Below are 15,713 nucleotides of genomic sequence, written 5' to 3' on the forward strand. Positions count from 1 at the left end.
ATTTATTGGGCGATACTAGCGATAGCACTACTAGTCGTAACCATAGCGCGAGGTGCAGTCCTTGAAACTGTAAGTAATCAAAGTAGGTGTATGGTTCGGTACACTATTCGCATTTTAAACATGTAAAGTGCACTTACATCTGTTCTCGGTCGTTGTCAAAGATATTTTTATAGTTTCAATTAGTTAATAGCCTCTCAAAACGTACCTACATCTGTTCCCAGTCTTTTTCAATGGCATTTTTATATAGAACTAGTTTCCATTACTTAACAGTCTCTCGAAAAGACCTTACATCTGTTCTCAGTCTTTTTCAATGGCTTTTTTTTTACAAATAACTAGTTTCATTTAGTTAACAGTCTTTCAAAAAATGCTTAATTCATATACATACATAACTACTACACCAATCCGATCATACCACTGGAAATCTCGACTTGGTTGATTAGAACCTCGGAAAGGAAAGAGCAATTAAAATACTTTGGATGTTGATAACTCCTGATAGACATATGCTGCTGTGACACTGGCAAAGTGCGGCACGCATGTGTTTGTAAGATTCATTAAATAGAGCATAATCGTAATCAGGATTAAGGCGGAGTGGGTTTACGCACGCACAGGAAGATTGGTATTAACTGTATGAAATGGCGCTAATGGGGATTGAGTATTATTTATGTGTTTCTGTAAAGATAAATGTTCCGTTTATTAATCGGCTATAATGTCTTCTTCGTGTGTAGAAACATGAGCCCGAAGCTGTAGAATCTTCCGACATAGACAGTAGGCCCTTGGATCGGACTAAACGGAATGGAAATTTGCGCGGATCGTATGTATTATTGTAGCTATATACACTCTGCCTAGTTCTTGTCTTGTATCCATCTGTAGAACAATGTTATGGAAAATTCCTTTCCAAACAGATTTCGGGGACAAACTCAGTCGCAGTATCTGAACTTTGGTGACAGCCAGGATGGCAAGGCCGAGGCTGAGGCAACACAGCACAGCTCGAGAGCCGTAGTCGGTAAGGAATAGTACCTTCTGCCTTTCCAGTTTTCCAATTTAATCGCACCGCAACTGATGAGGAAACAATATTGTGTTTTCTGGAATCGATCCACTTCCAGCCGGTACCAATGGAATGGGCCAAGCTCAGAGTCAATCCCTTGGCGGGGATTGCACTTCCTGCTACGGTTCGGTCGATGGTGGCGGTAGCTATGTGTATGGTGCGTATGAGTGAAATTGAACCTCAACCAAAACCGCAGTATGTGATTGCATATGCCTTCATTTAATTCCCAGATTCTAGACCCGATCCGCTGAAAGTTCCTGACGGTCAGAGGCCAGGTGATAAACTGCGATTACCGGAAGCGTACGGAACGGATGGCAACGGACGACCAGGCGGCCCCGGAGTTGGAGGTACCGATGCCTACGGACGGCCCATCGGTGGTCTCGGTGGTGGAAATATACCCGGTTACGACGCCCATGGTCGACCGTTAGGTGGCCCAGGTACAGATAGCGGTGCGGTGGACGCCCATGGACGCCCAATTGCTCATGGAGGGTTGGATGCATATGGTAGACCCATTGGTGGCCCCGGAGGAGCTGGTGGACCAGGGGTTGATGCACATGGAAGACCAACCAGTGGCTCCGGAACGGGTGGACCGTTAGTCGACGCTTACGGAAGACCTATCTCAGGAGGACATGGTGGAAGACCAGCGGGAGGCTCAGGCACAAGCGGTGGACCTGGTGTAGATGCACATGGGCGACCGATTGGAGGGTCAGGAACTGGAGGTATCGATGGTCAAGGGCGACCGTCTGGTGGCACCGCTGTTGACGCTTATGGTCGTCCTATTGGAGGGCCTGGTACTGGAACCCCTGGCAGTGGAGCCACTGGCACAGGAGTCCCGGGAGTAGATGGACGAGGAAGACCATCCGGAGGCCCTGGAGTTGATGCTCATGGTAGGCCTATTGGAGGAACAGGTGCTGGAGGGCCAGGAACATCCGGTATAGGGACTGGTGGTGTGGATGCCTATGGACGACCTATTGGAGGCCCAGGAACAGGAGGAGTCGATGGTCAAGGGCGACCATCGGGCGGCACTGGAGTTGATGCTTATGGACGACCTATTGGAGGCCCAGGAACAGGAGGAGTCGATGGTCAAGGGCGACCATCGGGCGGCACAGGTGTTGATGCTTATGGAAGACCTATTGGAGGTCCAGGAGCAGGAGGAGTCGATGGTCAAGGGCGACCATCGGGCGGCACAGGAGTTGATGCTTACGGAAGACCAATTGGAGGACCCGGAACTGGAGGTGGCGATGGTCAAGGACGACCATCTGGCGGCACAGGAGTTGATGCTTATGGAAGACCCAGTGGAGGCGCTGGCACAGGAGTGGGCGATGGTCAAGGGCGACCGTCTGGTGGCACCGGTGTTGACGCTTATGGTCGTCCTATTGGAGGGCCTGGTACTGGAACCCCTGGCAGTGGAGCCACTGGCACAGGAGTCCCGGGAGTAGATGGACGAGGAAAACCATCCGGAGGCCCTGGAGTTGATGCTCATGGTAGGCCTATTGGAGGAACAGGTGCTGGAGGGCCAGGAACGACCGGTACAGGTACTGGTGGTGGTGTGGATGCTTATGGAAGACCTATTGGAGGTCAAGGAACAAATGGCCATGATGCAAGAGGACCACCAGTTGACTCCCACGGAAGGCCGATCGGTGGACATGGAACAGGTGGACTGGGAAGTCCTGTTGGAACCGGCATTGGTGGTGTAGATGCCTACGGACGACCTTCAGGACAAGGATCCGGAACACCGGGAGGAGCTCCAGGACATAGTGGACTAGGAACAGGTGGCCATGGTGTAGATGCGCATGGAAGACCTATTGGAGGACCTGGTACAGGAGTTTCCGGTGTTGATGCGCATGGTCGGCCAATAGGTGGACAAGGAACAGGCGGTTATGGTCCTCAGCCACATCTTGTTGGACCACCACTACCAGGAGGTGGTCAAGGAATTTATCACGGTCCACACACGGTTACTTTACCAGGTCATGACCATACGGTCGTCAACCCTACTGGAGGTTTAACAGTGTTGGTTGGCACTGGTCACTCCAAGCAAACGGTAATTGGGTCCGATAGCAGATTGGACGGGCACGGTCCTGTAAAAATTATTCCTGGACCACCGGATAGTCATGGACCTCCGAAACAGACGGTTTATGCCCATCCAGGTGGGCTTACAGTACTTGTTGGAACGGGAGGTGCACAGCAAACTGTACACCATCTCCCAACTCATGGAGGCTACGGTGGTCCTCAGTCAGTAATTCATCCTGGTCAGCAATCCGGTGCAGGAGTTGGAGTGCCAGGCGGTGTAGGACAATACCCTGGGAGCATCGGTGCAGGTCAGCATCCTAGTGGCACTGGTGCAGGAGGTGGACAATATCCTGGAGGCGTTGGAACCGGTACCGGACAATACCCATCTGGATCAGGTCCAGGAGGTGGTTACTTCCCGGGAGCAGATGGAAGTGGTCCTGGTGCTGTAGGTGGTGGTACAGGACAATATCCAGTTGGCACGGGATCTGGACAATTTCCAAGTGGAACTGGTGCTGGGCAATATCCCGGCAGTACCGGAGCAGGACAGTATCCATCCGGCGCCGGTGGAATAGGCGGCACAGGTCAGTACCCTGGAGGACAGTATCCTACTGGTACAGGAGGAGCTGGTGGCGTAGGACAGTACCCAAGTGGCACAGGAGCGGGACAGTACCCAAGTGGCACAGGAGCGGGACAGTATCCTTCTGGAACAGGTGGAACTAGCGGCACAGGACAATACCCAGGTGGTACTGGAGCAGGACAATATCCTGGTGGTATAGGAGGAACTGGTGGCGTTGGACAATATCCGGGTAGTACAGGAACGGGGCAGTATCCAGGTGGCACAGGAGGAACCGGTGGCGCAGGGCAGTACCCAAGTGGTACCGGAGCAGGACAGTATCCTTCCGGAACAGGTGGAACTGGAGGCGCTGGACAATATCCGGGCAGTACAGGAGTGGGACAGATTCCTGGTGGCACAGGACACTACCCAAGCGGAACTGGAGCTGGACAATATCCTAGTGGCACAGGAGGAACTGGAGGCGCTGGACAATATCCAGGTAGTGCAGGAGCGGGACAGCATCCTGGTGGCTTAGGTGGAACTGGTGGCACAGGGCAGTACCCAAGTGGAACTGGTGCTGGGCAATATCCTAGTGGCACAGGAGGAACTGGCGGCGCTGGACAATATCCAGGTAGTGGCCAGTATCCCTCTGGAACAGGTGGAACTGGTAGCGCAGGACAGTATCCAAGTGGAACTGGAGGCGCTGGACAATATCCTACTGGTACAGGAGGAGCCGGTGGCGTAGGACAGTACCCAAGTGGTACAGGAGCGGGACAGTATCCTTCTGGAACAGGCGGAATCGGAGGCATAGGACAATACCCAGGTAGTACAGGAGCGGGACAATATCCTGCTGGAACGGGTACAGGTCATTATCCTGGAGGCGCAACAGGACAGTACCCTGGTGGTACTGGAATAGGCAGTGGACAGTATCCAAGTACTACAGGTGTTGGTCAGTATCCGGGAAGCATTGGTCATGGTAGCGGGCAGTTCCCTGGTGGAACTGGCACCGGAGGTCCTGGTCAGTATCCTGGAGGCAGTGGAGTTGGTATAGGGCAGTATCCAGGAGGTGTAGGAACTGGACAATATCCCTCTGGGGTCCCAGGGGCAACCGGAACCGGAACGGGACTTTATCCAGGCGGTACAGGCGTTGGTACAGGTCAATATCCCGGCGGAACCGGTTCAGGGGCAAATCTGTACCCGGGAGGCACAGGTAGTCAATATCCAAGTGGTGGCACAGGCACGTCTCAATATCCTGGAGGTGTAGGAACAGGGCAGTACCCCGGAGCTACAGGTGGTGTCGTTACTGGAACCGGAGATGGACAATATCCCGGTGGAGCAGGGCAATACCCATCAGGAGGAACAGGCCTGTATCCCAGCGGTGGGGATGGTGGTCAGCAATATCCGGGAGTGGTCGGTGGCTTTGGCGTTAGTGGTACAACGCTCGATCAGTATCCTGGTGGGCAAGGTACTGGCGGTGGTGGACTTCCTCCTCAACCGATCCAGCTACCCGAAGAGGAAGACGATTCCTTCTCGCAAGCCGAGTCATCAGTTAAGGATGGAGAGGTGATGGCATCCGCTCAAGGACGGAAAAATGGCGGCACAGCTCAGACGCAGGTTTCGGGTACGTACTCAGGCGCGGGATCGTTCAGCGCCAGTGCCCAGACAAGCGATAGCGATCGTGCAGCACAGGCCCAGGTGTCCGGCGGTAAGGAAGGTGCCCTAAGTACTGCTCAAGGTACGGGTGGCGTTGGGAAATCGCAGTCCGCGGTACAGGTAGACTCAAAAACTGGAGGTACCTCGGCGACATCACAGAGCGGTGGCTTGGGACACGAAAGCCAATCAGAGGTTAGTAGAACCTTCCACCGACCAGCTGCGGACTTACTAACATGAATCCACTCTCCCGTGTAGGTGGTGGCCAACGAGAAGGGCGGATTGGCTGATGCTCAGTCAAGCGGTCCTGGTCAGACGTCGTCGCAAGCTCAAATTGGATTCCGGCCACAGGGAGAGGCAGTAGCGAATCAGGCTAATATATTCAACGGTGGTGGCCAAGCGTCGGCCCAATCGGGAGCACACTCCGGGCAGAGTCAATCGCAGATAAGCGGCAACTTTAAGTGAGTACAATTCATATGATTCAACCCAATTCTGTACTTCACTGGCTCGTCCTCCTTTAAGGTTCGGCATTGCATATCACGGTGCTGCCCAAGCGGCATCAGGTACCAAGGAGCAGGTCCACAACTACCGCGAGAAGAGCAAGAATCTTTTCCACTCGATCGGACTGTTTGGAAAAACGACCAGGTAAGAAAATTCGCAGTTTTCACCAGAGAATTCGATAACTCAACTATACTCCATTATATCATCGCAGCACGACGGTTCGTAAGGAATCGGTTGACGCTAACGGTATGACTACACGACAACAGCACAGCGCAGGTAAGTAACACTGGTGTGACTAACGTAGCCATGTCCTTCTCACGCTGGTGACATTCTTTATCTTTATCAGCACCACTTCCACCGGTGAGCTTCGTCAGCACTACTCCTGATACCATTACGGAAGACGATTATGCCGACATGGAGGATGATGAGGACGAATATGACGAAGACTACGACACGACGGCAAGTGTTCGATCGGGCGGCACACCAACCGATGATTCCAAACCTACGACGATCGTGACCGAACCAACGACGGTGACCGTCCGAACCAATGGGAAGGGTAGAGTGTTCACCCAGGCCGGACCAACGCAACGACAAACGGCGATCGTGCCGCATGGTGAAAACTTCCGCCTCGTGCAAACCCAGAACGGTCGATCGACGGTACACGCCGTGACGACCGAACGCACCGGTGGACTGCCTACGATCGGTACTACCACGCCACGGTACAGCACACGCTTCTTGCCGACCAAGCAGGATACATCGGCCGACATCGTCGAGGGAGCACCGACCGAGCCGAGCAGCGGTCCCCGGAAGGGTGAGCAGCCTGATAGTTACATTTCGGTGACGAAACAAGTAACAGGTATCGACGAGAACAGTAAAGTGCCGGCCATACCGGGCAAAAATTACGAGTCAACGTACTACACCAAATCGTCCACCTGCGGGTACTTTACCTTCTCCTGCAACATCGTGTACGGTGAGAACGGTCGAAGTAAGATTTGTCGGCCGAAGCCACCGGCAAACGGAAAGTGTTGAGCGTTACTATGCCCTTCATCCGGAAAAGCTTCATCAATTGCGTACGGCATAAGTGCTCTAGTGTGTAAGATTACAACAATCGCATGTAAGCTACTCAATGTTAACACTGCCACGATGAGAAACCGGCGATGATTGTTCGGGAAGCTCGTAGTAGACAGGTGTGTTCTCCATGACTACAATTACAGAGTCTTCACGATCCGTTACTTAATAGCAAATTTGAACTACGATGCGTACATCTACGGACCCTTCTCGTGTCCGATTGATCAGTGATCACTGAATTGCACTAACATTAGCAGGACTTATTGAAAAGCAAAGCCTCCTCCTCGGAAACATCGATACTAAGGAGAGAAATAAAATGTTTTACATCACAAAACAACTAGCCTGGTTAGTGTCTAAGATCCCGTGTATCTCGATCTGTTTTCTTGGTACTAAAACCCTTCATGCGATCATAGTCGAGCGATTAAGATTATCTGAGATAATGATGATTTTCTTCGGAGTTCGGATAACTTCCACCAAATAATTGACAAATTACAACTTTAGATCATAGCGGATACAGAGCTTACACAAAGAATAGGATATTTCCTTTATTAAAGTACCAGCCAATAAATGTTTAACACACTACACGGTACAGAACGAACGCTTCATCAACGTTTTATCTCTCGTATGGTCTATTCAAAAATGCATAAACTGTGCCTTTCTGCATGTACTGTGTGTCTAATACATCCTAAACCACTAATGAGTGCCAGCACGGCGGTGTTGTCTTAATTTCGTTCAGACCAATTTAAACTTTGCCAAAACATCAACACTAATGACTTTTAGAGAACACCAAGTGCAAATGCCGTGCCCACTTTTGTTTCTGTTTTTGGTACCGAGAAAGAAGTAAAGTAAGTAAATGCTGTCAGGCGCTAATATGCGAACAGCAGGTTAAGTAGAAACGACGGTATAAATGTAAATCTGACCGATCAAAGAAATACTTTTCAGTTTACACACACACACACGCATGAAGGACATGCGCTGGAGGAGGAATGACAAACATTGAGCTTTCACTTGCTTGTACTTTGATGTTCGCTGATGGCCCTTGTGGGCGGTCATTAATCTCATGAATCATAACAAGCGACCTTCACCCAGTTGAGAAGCCGATGGTTCGCCCGTTAGAGGCGAGGAATCGTCGTTTCAATTAATACTTTTATTACCTTCCTTCTGCTGACTGGTGCTAAATGCAACGTAGTGCTGCTTGTCTACTTATCTCTCGCTTTGTCTATTTATGGTAAAAAGTAGATATCATAAATAGTACACGCACTAAGATGCTAGAGTTAAGTTCGAGTTGTTCGTGCAGTCTACTGATGAGTATGATTATCGATGTTTGAGTAAGTGAGAGAGCAACATTCAAATAATGGAGCGAATACGCTCGGTTGTTTTGGCCCCAAGATTAGGGGATGACGAGAACACCTTCTTGCCGTGGTCGCCGTTTTAGCTTCGTTGATTCATCACTCGTTATCGCTGATATCATCATTGGCTGACAGGAGATTGGTTGAGCCGTAGCTACGGAGTCTGTAATGGTAGATCGAAAGGAGGATTTATTATTAGCATAGAGGTCACTAGCTTAGGGACACACACACACATACAAGACAACACCAATGACTATCTATCATGCCTTAAGACTAAACCAAACAGCAAGCATTACATTCTAGAACAACAAATCCAAAAGCATGGCACACGGTAGTGCTATGGACGCAGAGCTTCAAGGCTTCTGGTAGCTACCGCTGCTGGCAACTGCCAGTCGGTACTTACTTCATCATCCTCCGATACCTTTAACCCATCCAGATTGACATCGTTCAACTTGCCAATGTTCATTGGCTTGTGAGCGGTGTTACGTGGTTCCCGACCTGGTTGATGAACCGGAGCTCCTGGTGCCCCCGTAGCTGGTGACTGGTCGTACGAAGAACAGCTGCCATCGTACATGAGCTGCTGATCGTGACCGTGGCTCTTTGTCGGAGGCATATCATCAGCTATCATTCCCCCCATTTGGCGGATGTTTCTTGATTCGCTTCCTAACCCGATTGAACCTGGACCGGAACTACCGCCTCCGCCAGGGAATACATTCTGATCGTAGCGCTTCGGAATGGCCGAGCTACTCGTACTGTGATGTTGCTGCTTCGATGCCGAAGCACCACCGGAAGAGCGCGATTTGTCGCGACCAGCAGCACTACTAGCGCCACCAGCACCACCAGTGGTAGTAGCGGCAGCAGCCGCTGCGCGTGTTATGTTATCAAACTTCTGCTTGGCCCGTTCGAACTCGTATTTGTTGTTGTTCAGCGACGGTGGTGACGGTGCGTCATGATCGATGTAGCTTGGTTTAGCATCGTAGTACGAACCGGATGACAGCGGAATGTAAGACGGTATCTGTCCACCCATGCTGCTGGATGACTGATGCTTTGAAGAAGGTCCACCACTACCGCCGCCGCGGGATGAGTTATCAAACAGTTGCTTGAGGTCGTTAATGTTCGGCTTGTAGCTCACGTTCGCGGTGTAATTGGAGCGATTCGTTGCTTTGTAATTGCCAATGTCGTGCTGCTTGGGGCTACCGTTGCTGCGCCAGGCAGGGATGTTAGTGATGCGTAAGCAGGATGGTTGTTGGGTTGGTTAGTGGGTTGCATACACGGTTATACACACGATTCGTGGCCACCACCGGATTAGAACATAAGAATACAGAATGAGAGGTGTAGAGAAAGCTATTTCGTTCACTCCACTCGTGAAGAAAGAAAAAAAAAGGAGACAAGCAAGCGGCATCGCTCAACGGCAGCTATGCGCGGATGTGCCACATGACATGTAGATAACAGAGTAAGGGTGCGTTAAATGGAAAACAAGGCAAAACCGAAACCAATGTCCACAGGAAGGCAAGTCTAACGCGTAAGAATGGTTCCGCGACTAGCAGCTCCAACCAAAAAACCGTCCTAATGTCCACTCATGCTCACCTTGTTTGCAGATGCTGTATCTGCACCTGGAGACCCTCGGTTTGGCCATTAAGCTCTTCGTTTGTGCGCTGCAGACGGCGCACGTGGTTACAGGCCGCATCCAGTTCATCTTCTGCTCCGGCCAGCTCGTGCTTAAGTTCCTCCACGCGCGACCGCAATCGCTTCACCTCGGTTTCGTATTGCTCGGCCCGGCGCACCGCATGCCCCAGTTCGGTGTTTGCCTCCGATAGCATCTTCTTCATTTTGCTATGTGAATGACGTAAATCACTCAGTTCCTATAAAAAAAAATCAAATGCAATTAGATCGTTATCTTCCGATAGCGGTAACACACTTTGTTTTCCGTACCTTATTCTTATCCAACAGTTCCTGCTGTAAGGATCGCAGCTCCACATCACTGTTGACTAATGGGCGGCCCTTACGTTCGAGACGCTCTTGCAGATCTTGGCACTCGGCGCGCAGCTTCTTCGTTTCGCGTTCCATGTTGAGCTTCTCGGTTTCGAGACGCTCCCGTTTACCCCATTCGGCCGCATTTTCCGCCTGCAATCGTTCCAGCTCGGTGCGCAGTTCGCACAGCCGCCGTTCCAGCGTTTCCCGGGCCCCTATCTCCTCCTGTAGCGAGTTGTGCGTGATGCGCATCTCAACACGGTGCTGTTCTTGCAGCGTCAACAATTCACGAACCGCATCCTGTTTGGCCGCGCGCAGCTCCTCACATTTGTCGCGCATTTCCTGCATATCCTGGCGCGCCTTCTCGAGGTTACGCTGGACGGCTGTTCGCTCCTCTCGCTCGATCTGTACCGTCTTCTGAGCGTCATCGAGCCGTAACTGCAGCATCGAGATCTTCTGCAACAGATACTCCTCATCGTGATCGTCCTTCGATAGCTGTTGGATGAGCCGGCGCTCCTCTGCCAGCTGTTCGTTCTTGTCACGAAACTCGACGGAATGTTTCGGCATGGCGCCACCCTGTAGAATGTACTCTTCGATATCGAGATCAGCGACGCTAGCGTCAGCCGGCAATAGGGACGAGGGTGCCGTACCCTGCGGCGGACGGCCGTTGCCTGTGCCATCATCATCCGGTAGGTTCGGCCCAAGCTTCGTCACCAGCCCATCCTCACTGTTCACGTTCTTCAGCCCATCCGAGGAGATGTCCGGTGAACAGTTATTATCACCACGCGCATCGCGTGCATCCGCTTCATCGCCAGCATCCAGACTGGCCTTGTTGAATCGGCCGGCGTGTTTCATCATGAGCGTGTGCACCTTCTCCATTTCTTTCTTGAGCTGCGTGATTTGCATCTCGAGTTCACACTTCTCTCGTTTGTACGAGTTGGATTCCTTGATGGCGGCCTCCAGGTTGCTGCGCAACTGTTTCGCCTCTTCCCGTGCCTTGTTACGCTCGGTGCGGACCTGCAATAGAGCAGCAAAGACTGTATTGACCGGGCTGCCTCTTGGACCACCCTCCTCTTTCTACCTCTACAGCTGAAAGGACATTTGTTGTGTTTCTTTCCAGCTCCTGGAGCATTTCTGCGAAACAAGTACGCATTGTTAACGCAGTAAGAATGCCAACCGACTTCTGGTTGAGCTAAATGTTTACAAAGAACTGAGTATCCAGCGAACACTAAAGCCCATCAGTATCGGGCTAACATTTAAACTAAATGCAGCACCGAGTTCAAGGTAAGCAGAATATTGATTTAATAGTCATCATTCTGCTTGCCCCACAGGAGCGAGCTCCTGACAGCACAGGAGACAATATAATGTGCAGCCTGTTTGCGTTCGCATTCTGCAGCACCACTCGGAACTTACCTTACTCCATTTTTCGCGCCAATTTGCCGTGCAGTCGGACCACCATTTCATCGTTTTCTCCATCTGTGCGGCTCGTGCACGTGCCTCCTCCAGTTCCCGCTGCCGTTGGGACTGCAAATAGGAAGCAACGAATGCGAAATGCATTATTAATTGTTAGATTAAACAGACGATACTTGCAACGGACACCAGAATGTAGCAATATGACGACGATGAAGAAGTAAATATTTGTACTAAAATTGATCGAATGGCCAATAGTGTGCCAATGTGTATACAATTCGAAGCAAAGTTTAGACCAGTCCATGAATGAATAAAATTAACTGAAATTATCATTCGCAACAGATGTTTCGGTGCTGTTATAAAGTGACTTTTCGCTTAAAGTGAATCCTATAGGTTCCCTCTGATACAAGGAAACACCGTAACAGCAACATGAAGAACCTTTACGCGGTGACTGTGCTGCTCTTTGTGGCTTTCCTTGCTGTGTCCCATGGCAAGGTGTACCGCAAGTGTGAACTAGCACGCATCATGCAGAACAACGGATTTCCGCGAGAGCAGCTTCGTGATTGTAAGTTAACAGCTTCGATGGTCACACACCATATTTTGCTAGCTGCTAGCATCCACTATCTCCAATCTTAGGGATGTGCCTGGTACAGAACGAAAGCGGCTTCAATACGTCGGCCATCAATTACAACCGTCGGGGTACCATCGACTACGGACTGTTCCAGATTAATAACCGGTACTGGTGTGATTCTTCGTTCGGTTCCAATGATTGTAAAATCACGTGTAAATGTAAGTAAGAAATGATCATCATCCGGTTCCGTGGACGCATTTTTGGATGCATTTTTGAACATTTTTTCCACCTCCCTTTAGCACTGCTGGATGATGATATTGCGAACGATTTAAAGTGCATCAAGCTCATCTACAAGCGCCATAAGTTCACGGCCTGGGTTGCATGGAACAACAAGTGCCAGGGGAAGGCGTTGCCGACAGTTAATGAATGTTTTTGAATTTTTTTACGGCCGTTACATGCTAGTAAAAGGGGCACGCATAGCAGAGCATTGCCTAAGTGGGGTAGTTTTGAGGGACCGAAATGAATGAAGGCAAAAATCCCCGGATGCTCCGGTGAATCCCCGACCACGACGACAACACAACAAAGATGTAAAAGATCTTCTGGGCGTTATCGGCGGTTCGTGAGGTTTCCTCGCATTTCAGAGCACAGTGGGATCGGTAATGTTACTTTCGTTCAAACATGAGACGTTAATAGATAAATAAACTTTTGCCGTATGTAAACGACCGTTACAAGGATTGTTTCGTAAAAGAAAGAACAAATTGGCTGTCTTGCACCTTTCAGAGCACGTCCGAAACTTGGGCCTTTTGATTAGGAAAATCAGTATCAAAAGAATATTTTGTTGCGATAAACAAGGAACATTTAATGCAAACTCATACTATGTAACAAGTAATTTGTAATTAGTTCTTACATGTGTTAAATATGTTAATTTAGGTGCATTTAAAACAAATCTTAGTGTGTCAATACTTTTATCACTTTCTTTAAACTGCTTTGTCTTTCTTGAAGGATTGTTGATATTAATGTTATTGTTATTTGTTTTTATTAGAAGGGACAGTGACCGTTATGGTTTAAAAGCGACCATTCTCAAAACAGATTCTCAAACTGTAATCGGTAAAGTATCTGGTACATTTTAAACCACACTCTACCTACTCTGCTATACAGTATGTTAAGAAAATATCTTCTTTTCTTAGTTATTTAATCAATTTAATCATTTTGAATAGTCTTATATTACTATCAACATTCAAAATCATCATGTTAACTTTATTTTTAGTGTAGTTCTGTAGGAAATAGGGGACCAACGTTTAGTATAAAATGAGCGCTTGCTGATAATGTGCGTTTGCCGAAGTGAAATGACCAGATAAGAAAGCAACTGTGTTGTGTGAAAGATCGCCAAGTTCCATGAATGAGCGTGTAGCGTATTTATGACCACGCCGGAGCTACTCGGTACATAGTTCTGGAAAGCAAACAGCTGAGTCCGTGGTATAAAAGGAAGATCGCGGCTTTTAGAGTACAATCAGTCGAGTTTAACCGAACCATCCACAGCATCATGAAAGTGCTAGTACTTGCCGCTTTTGCCATCTGCGCCATTCTTGGCAGTGGCACCGTCGTTAGTGGAAAGACGTTTGGCAAGTGTGAACTGGCCAAGATTCTGGTGGATAAAGGTATCTCCAAGAGTGCGGTTCCGGATTGTAAGTTTACCCTTGATAGGACTGGTAGAGATACTTCCGGGATCGTTCATAATCTTATCCGGTCCGTTTGCAGGGATTTGTCTGGTGCAACATGAGAGCGCGTTCAGCAGCACGGCAACCAACAAAAACAAGAACGGATCCACTGATTACGGATTGTTTCAAATCAACAACAAGTACTGGTGTGACTCGGGCTACGGTACGAACGATTGCAAAATCGCCTGCAAAAGTAAGTATCGCCCAGCGCCCTTGAACCTGCCAGGATTGGTCGTCTCACGGACGGACGGGTTGTTTGATTCGGTTTCGTTTCGCTACGACAGGCTTGATCAACGACGATATCACGGATGACATCAAGTGCGCCCAGCTAGTGCACCGCCGGCATGGTTTCAACGCGTGGTACGGTTGGCTGAATCACTGCAAGGGAAAGACGCTTCCCAGTGTGACCGAGTGCTTCTAAGTGCTGCGGAGGAGGACACATCGTCTGTCAATCGTCGCCGCGACAGTCTTCGATGCATCAACGACGACGTTGGGATTCGCTTTCGATAAAAGGTTCTGTCGTTCGCGGCCGCCTGTCCTCGCCCAGCTAGGTGGTGGATGAATGCGGATTCCCACGCAAACAATAACATTTTTATTGTAGTAATCTGACGTCGTCGATGTCCACCTGACTTTTAATCGCCATCGCTGAAAGAATCAAAACCAACCGCAAACGAATGCCAATTCTGGTTCTAGCTGCGTCGCAGTCAGTTCTGCCCAGTAGTGGCCCTTTGCGCGGTGTCTCTAGCGACGAATGTTTGGTTGGTTGAGAGCGCTCGTGCATCTGTTCTGTACAACGACGACGACGAGTGTGGAAGATTCTTCTCCGGAAACGACACCGGACTCCGTCGGCAGGCGATGCCGTTCGGACGGGAGAAGTAGTACAGATTCGGAGGACTACTTTCCGGAAGGTAAGTCCCCGTTGCTTCCCCACCCCTCTTCACCTTTAACTTACCTCGCGCGCCTCCCATTCCGTGTCCACAAACTTGCTGCCAACATCGGCGTTTCCCCCGCTCGGAGGGTGACGTCTCGGGGCACTTTGGGACATGCTGAAGCGGTTTCTCGGTGCACCAAGCAGGGGTTTTCGTTCACAGTCCGCCCTTTACTTCGTTTGATTCGGTTGGAATTACGCCCGTTTCGTTTTACATTTTGTTCTGGTTATCACGGATTTTCTCTTTTCTTCTCTGCGGAAAACAACACAACAGCGGCTATTGAATCCAGCTCATGCGCTTGCGATATTCCTTTGATTGAAAGATGATTTATGGGGTGTTGCAAAAGAATTTAGAATCCTTTTTCGAGGTTTGAGCTCCGCCTTTTCGGGGATGTTTTCGCGCTGCAGTTTTCCTCGGTTTGCACGGTTTGTAGGCCAGGAAGGCCTATTTTTCCAACGAGAACGGCGGAGGGAGTGGGAAAATGACTTGAACTTGTTCTTATCACACACAAAATACTTAAAATTAGGCAAAAATTGAGACGATTTTTAGGAAATTCCCATTTTTCTGGACTTGGGCTTTTAACCTCAAAAATGGAGACCAAAACAACTGTACAGGGTTGTAGTTTCGCTTGCAGATTGCAGAATATTGTTTTTCTTTCTTTTGCGCAAAATGTTGCTGTTCTTTCTAGTTATGTTTCAGAAATTTTCAGTTAATTTATCTCGAAACTACGTTTCTCCACCTTTACCAGGAAGTTAAAAGGATTTCGTATTTTGCGAGTCGTACCCGCTACGTGTAGGTGGTGCTTAAGGTAGAGTGCAAGAATGTACGCTGTTTATATTTCGGCAGGGTTCAGGGATCGACAAAAGGTCGAAACGCACGCACACAACAACGCCAAATGCAAGAAACTGCACGAAACTACCGGAAAAAAGAGAAATTTC

At 49.6% G+C, this 15,713-nt stretch overlaps 6 protein-coding genes across 9 annotated transcripts in view; 4 read left to right on the plus strand and 2 right to left on the minus strand.

Annotated features, from left to right (window-relative positions):
• Window positions 1–7,193, plus strand: part of LOC125954960 (uncharacterized PE-PGRS family protein PE_PGRS54) — a 7,967-nt gene extending 774 nt beyond the window's left edge. The window contains exons 1-10 of one of the 2 annotated variants that reach the window (XM_049685689.1): window positions 1–69; window positions 726–811; window positions 903–1,003; window positions 1,104–1,202; window positions 1,276–2,154; window positions 2,236–5,453; window positions 5,517–5,719; window positions 5,781–5,903; window positions 5,971–6,035; window positions 6,106–7,193. The exon at window positions 1–69 is cut by the window's left edge and continues 774 nt beyond it. In XM_049685689.1, the coding sequence (XP_049541646.1) occupies window positions 1–69; window positions 726–811; window positions 903–1,003; window positions 1,104–1,202; window positions 1,276–2,154; window positions 2,236–5,453; window positions 5,517–5,719; window positions 5,781–5,903; window positions 5,971–6,035; window positions 6,106–6,788 (5,526 nt within the window). In that variant the 3' untranslated portion in view covers window positions 6,789–7,193. The remainder of the gene's footprint in view (window positions 70–725; window positions 812–902; window positions 1,004–1,103; window positions 1,203–1,275; window positions 2,155–2,235; window positions 5,454–5,516; window positions 5,720–5,780; window positions 5,904–5,970; window positions 6,036–6,105) is intronic. The other variant, XM_049685690.1, reaches the window with a different exon arrangement.
• LOC125955051 (clavesin-1-like) overlaps window positions 1–15,713 on the minus strand; it is a 165,475-nt gene that overhangs the window by 30,800 nt on the left and 118,962 nt on the right. The gene's annotated exons all lie outside the window — the stretch shown is intronic.
• LOC125954987 (coiled-coil domain-containing protein 102A) lies at window positions 7,340–15,333 on the minus strand. Of its 3 annotated transcripts, XM_049685763.1 has the most exons (6): window positions 14,799–15,333; window positions 11,561–11,671; window positions 10,109–11,164; window positions 9,764–10,038; window positions 8,580–9,378; window positions 7,340–8,339 (listed from the first exon to the last, which is right to left on the minus strand). In XM_049685763.1, exons 1-6 carry the CDS (start codon window positions 14,889–14,891, stop codon window positions 8,331–8,333), a joined length of 2,343 nt encoding a protein of 780 aa, XP_049541720.1. In that variant the 5' UTR covers window positions 14,892–15,333; the 3' UTR covers window positions 7,340–8,330. The 3 variants fall into 3 exon arrangements, with proteins under 3 accessions (XP_049541720.1, XP_049541722.1, XP_049541721.1); XM_049685765.1 differs by lacking the exon at window positions 8,580–9,378 and having other exon boundaries at window positions 14,799–15,331; XM_049685764.1 differs by lacking the exons at window positions 11,561–11,671; window positions 14,799–15,333 and adding an exon at window positions 11,229–11,356.
• On the plus strand, window positions 11,950–12,847 carry LOC125955107 (lysozyme c-1-like). The gene is made up of 3 exons (XM_049685962.1): window positions 11,950–12,122; window positions 12,194–12,346; window positions 12,428–12,847. Exons 1-3 carry the CDS (start codon window positions 11,987–11,989, stop codon window positions 12,562–12,564), a joined length of 426 nt encoding a protein of 141 aa, XP_049541919.1. The 5' UTR covers window positions 11,950–11,986; the 3' UTR covers window positions 12,565–12,847.
• On the plus strand, window positions 13,621–14,455 carry LOC125955105 (lysozyme c-1-like). The gene is made up of 3 exons (XM_049685961.1): window positions 13,621–13,813; window positions 13,887–14,039; window positions 14,131–14,455. Exons 1-3 carry the CDS (start codon window positions 13,672–13,674, stop codon window positions 14,265–14,267), a joined length of 432 nt encoding a protein of 143 aa, XP_049541918.1. The 5' UTR covers window positions 13,621–13,671; the 3' UTR covers window positions 14,268–14,455.
• The window catches only part of LOC125954965 (transcriptional regulator ovo-like), a 63,200-nt gene continuing 62,154 nt past the window's right edge, over window positions 14,668–15,713 (plus strand). Inside the window, exon 1 of the mRNA XM_049685708.1 lies at window positions 14,668–14,754. The gene's annotated coding sequence lies outside the window, so the exon portion shown is untranslated. The remainder of the gene's footprint in view (window positions 14,755–15,713) is intronic.

This window comes from Anopheles darlingi, chromosome 3, assembly GCF_943734745.1.
Source record: "Anopheles darlingi chromosome 3, idAnoDarlMG_H_01, whole genome shotgun sequence".
NCBI lineage: Eukaryota > Metazoa > Arthropoda > Insecta > Diptera > Culicidae > Anopheles > Anopheles darlingi.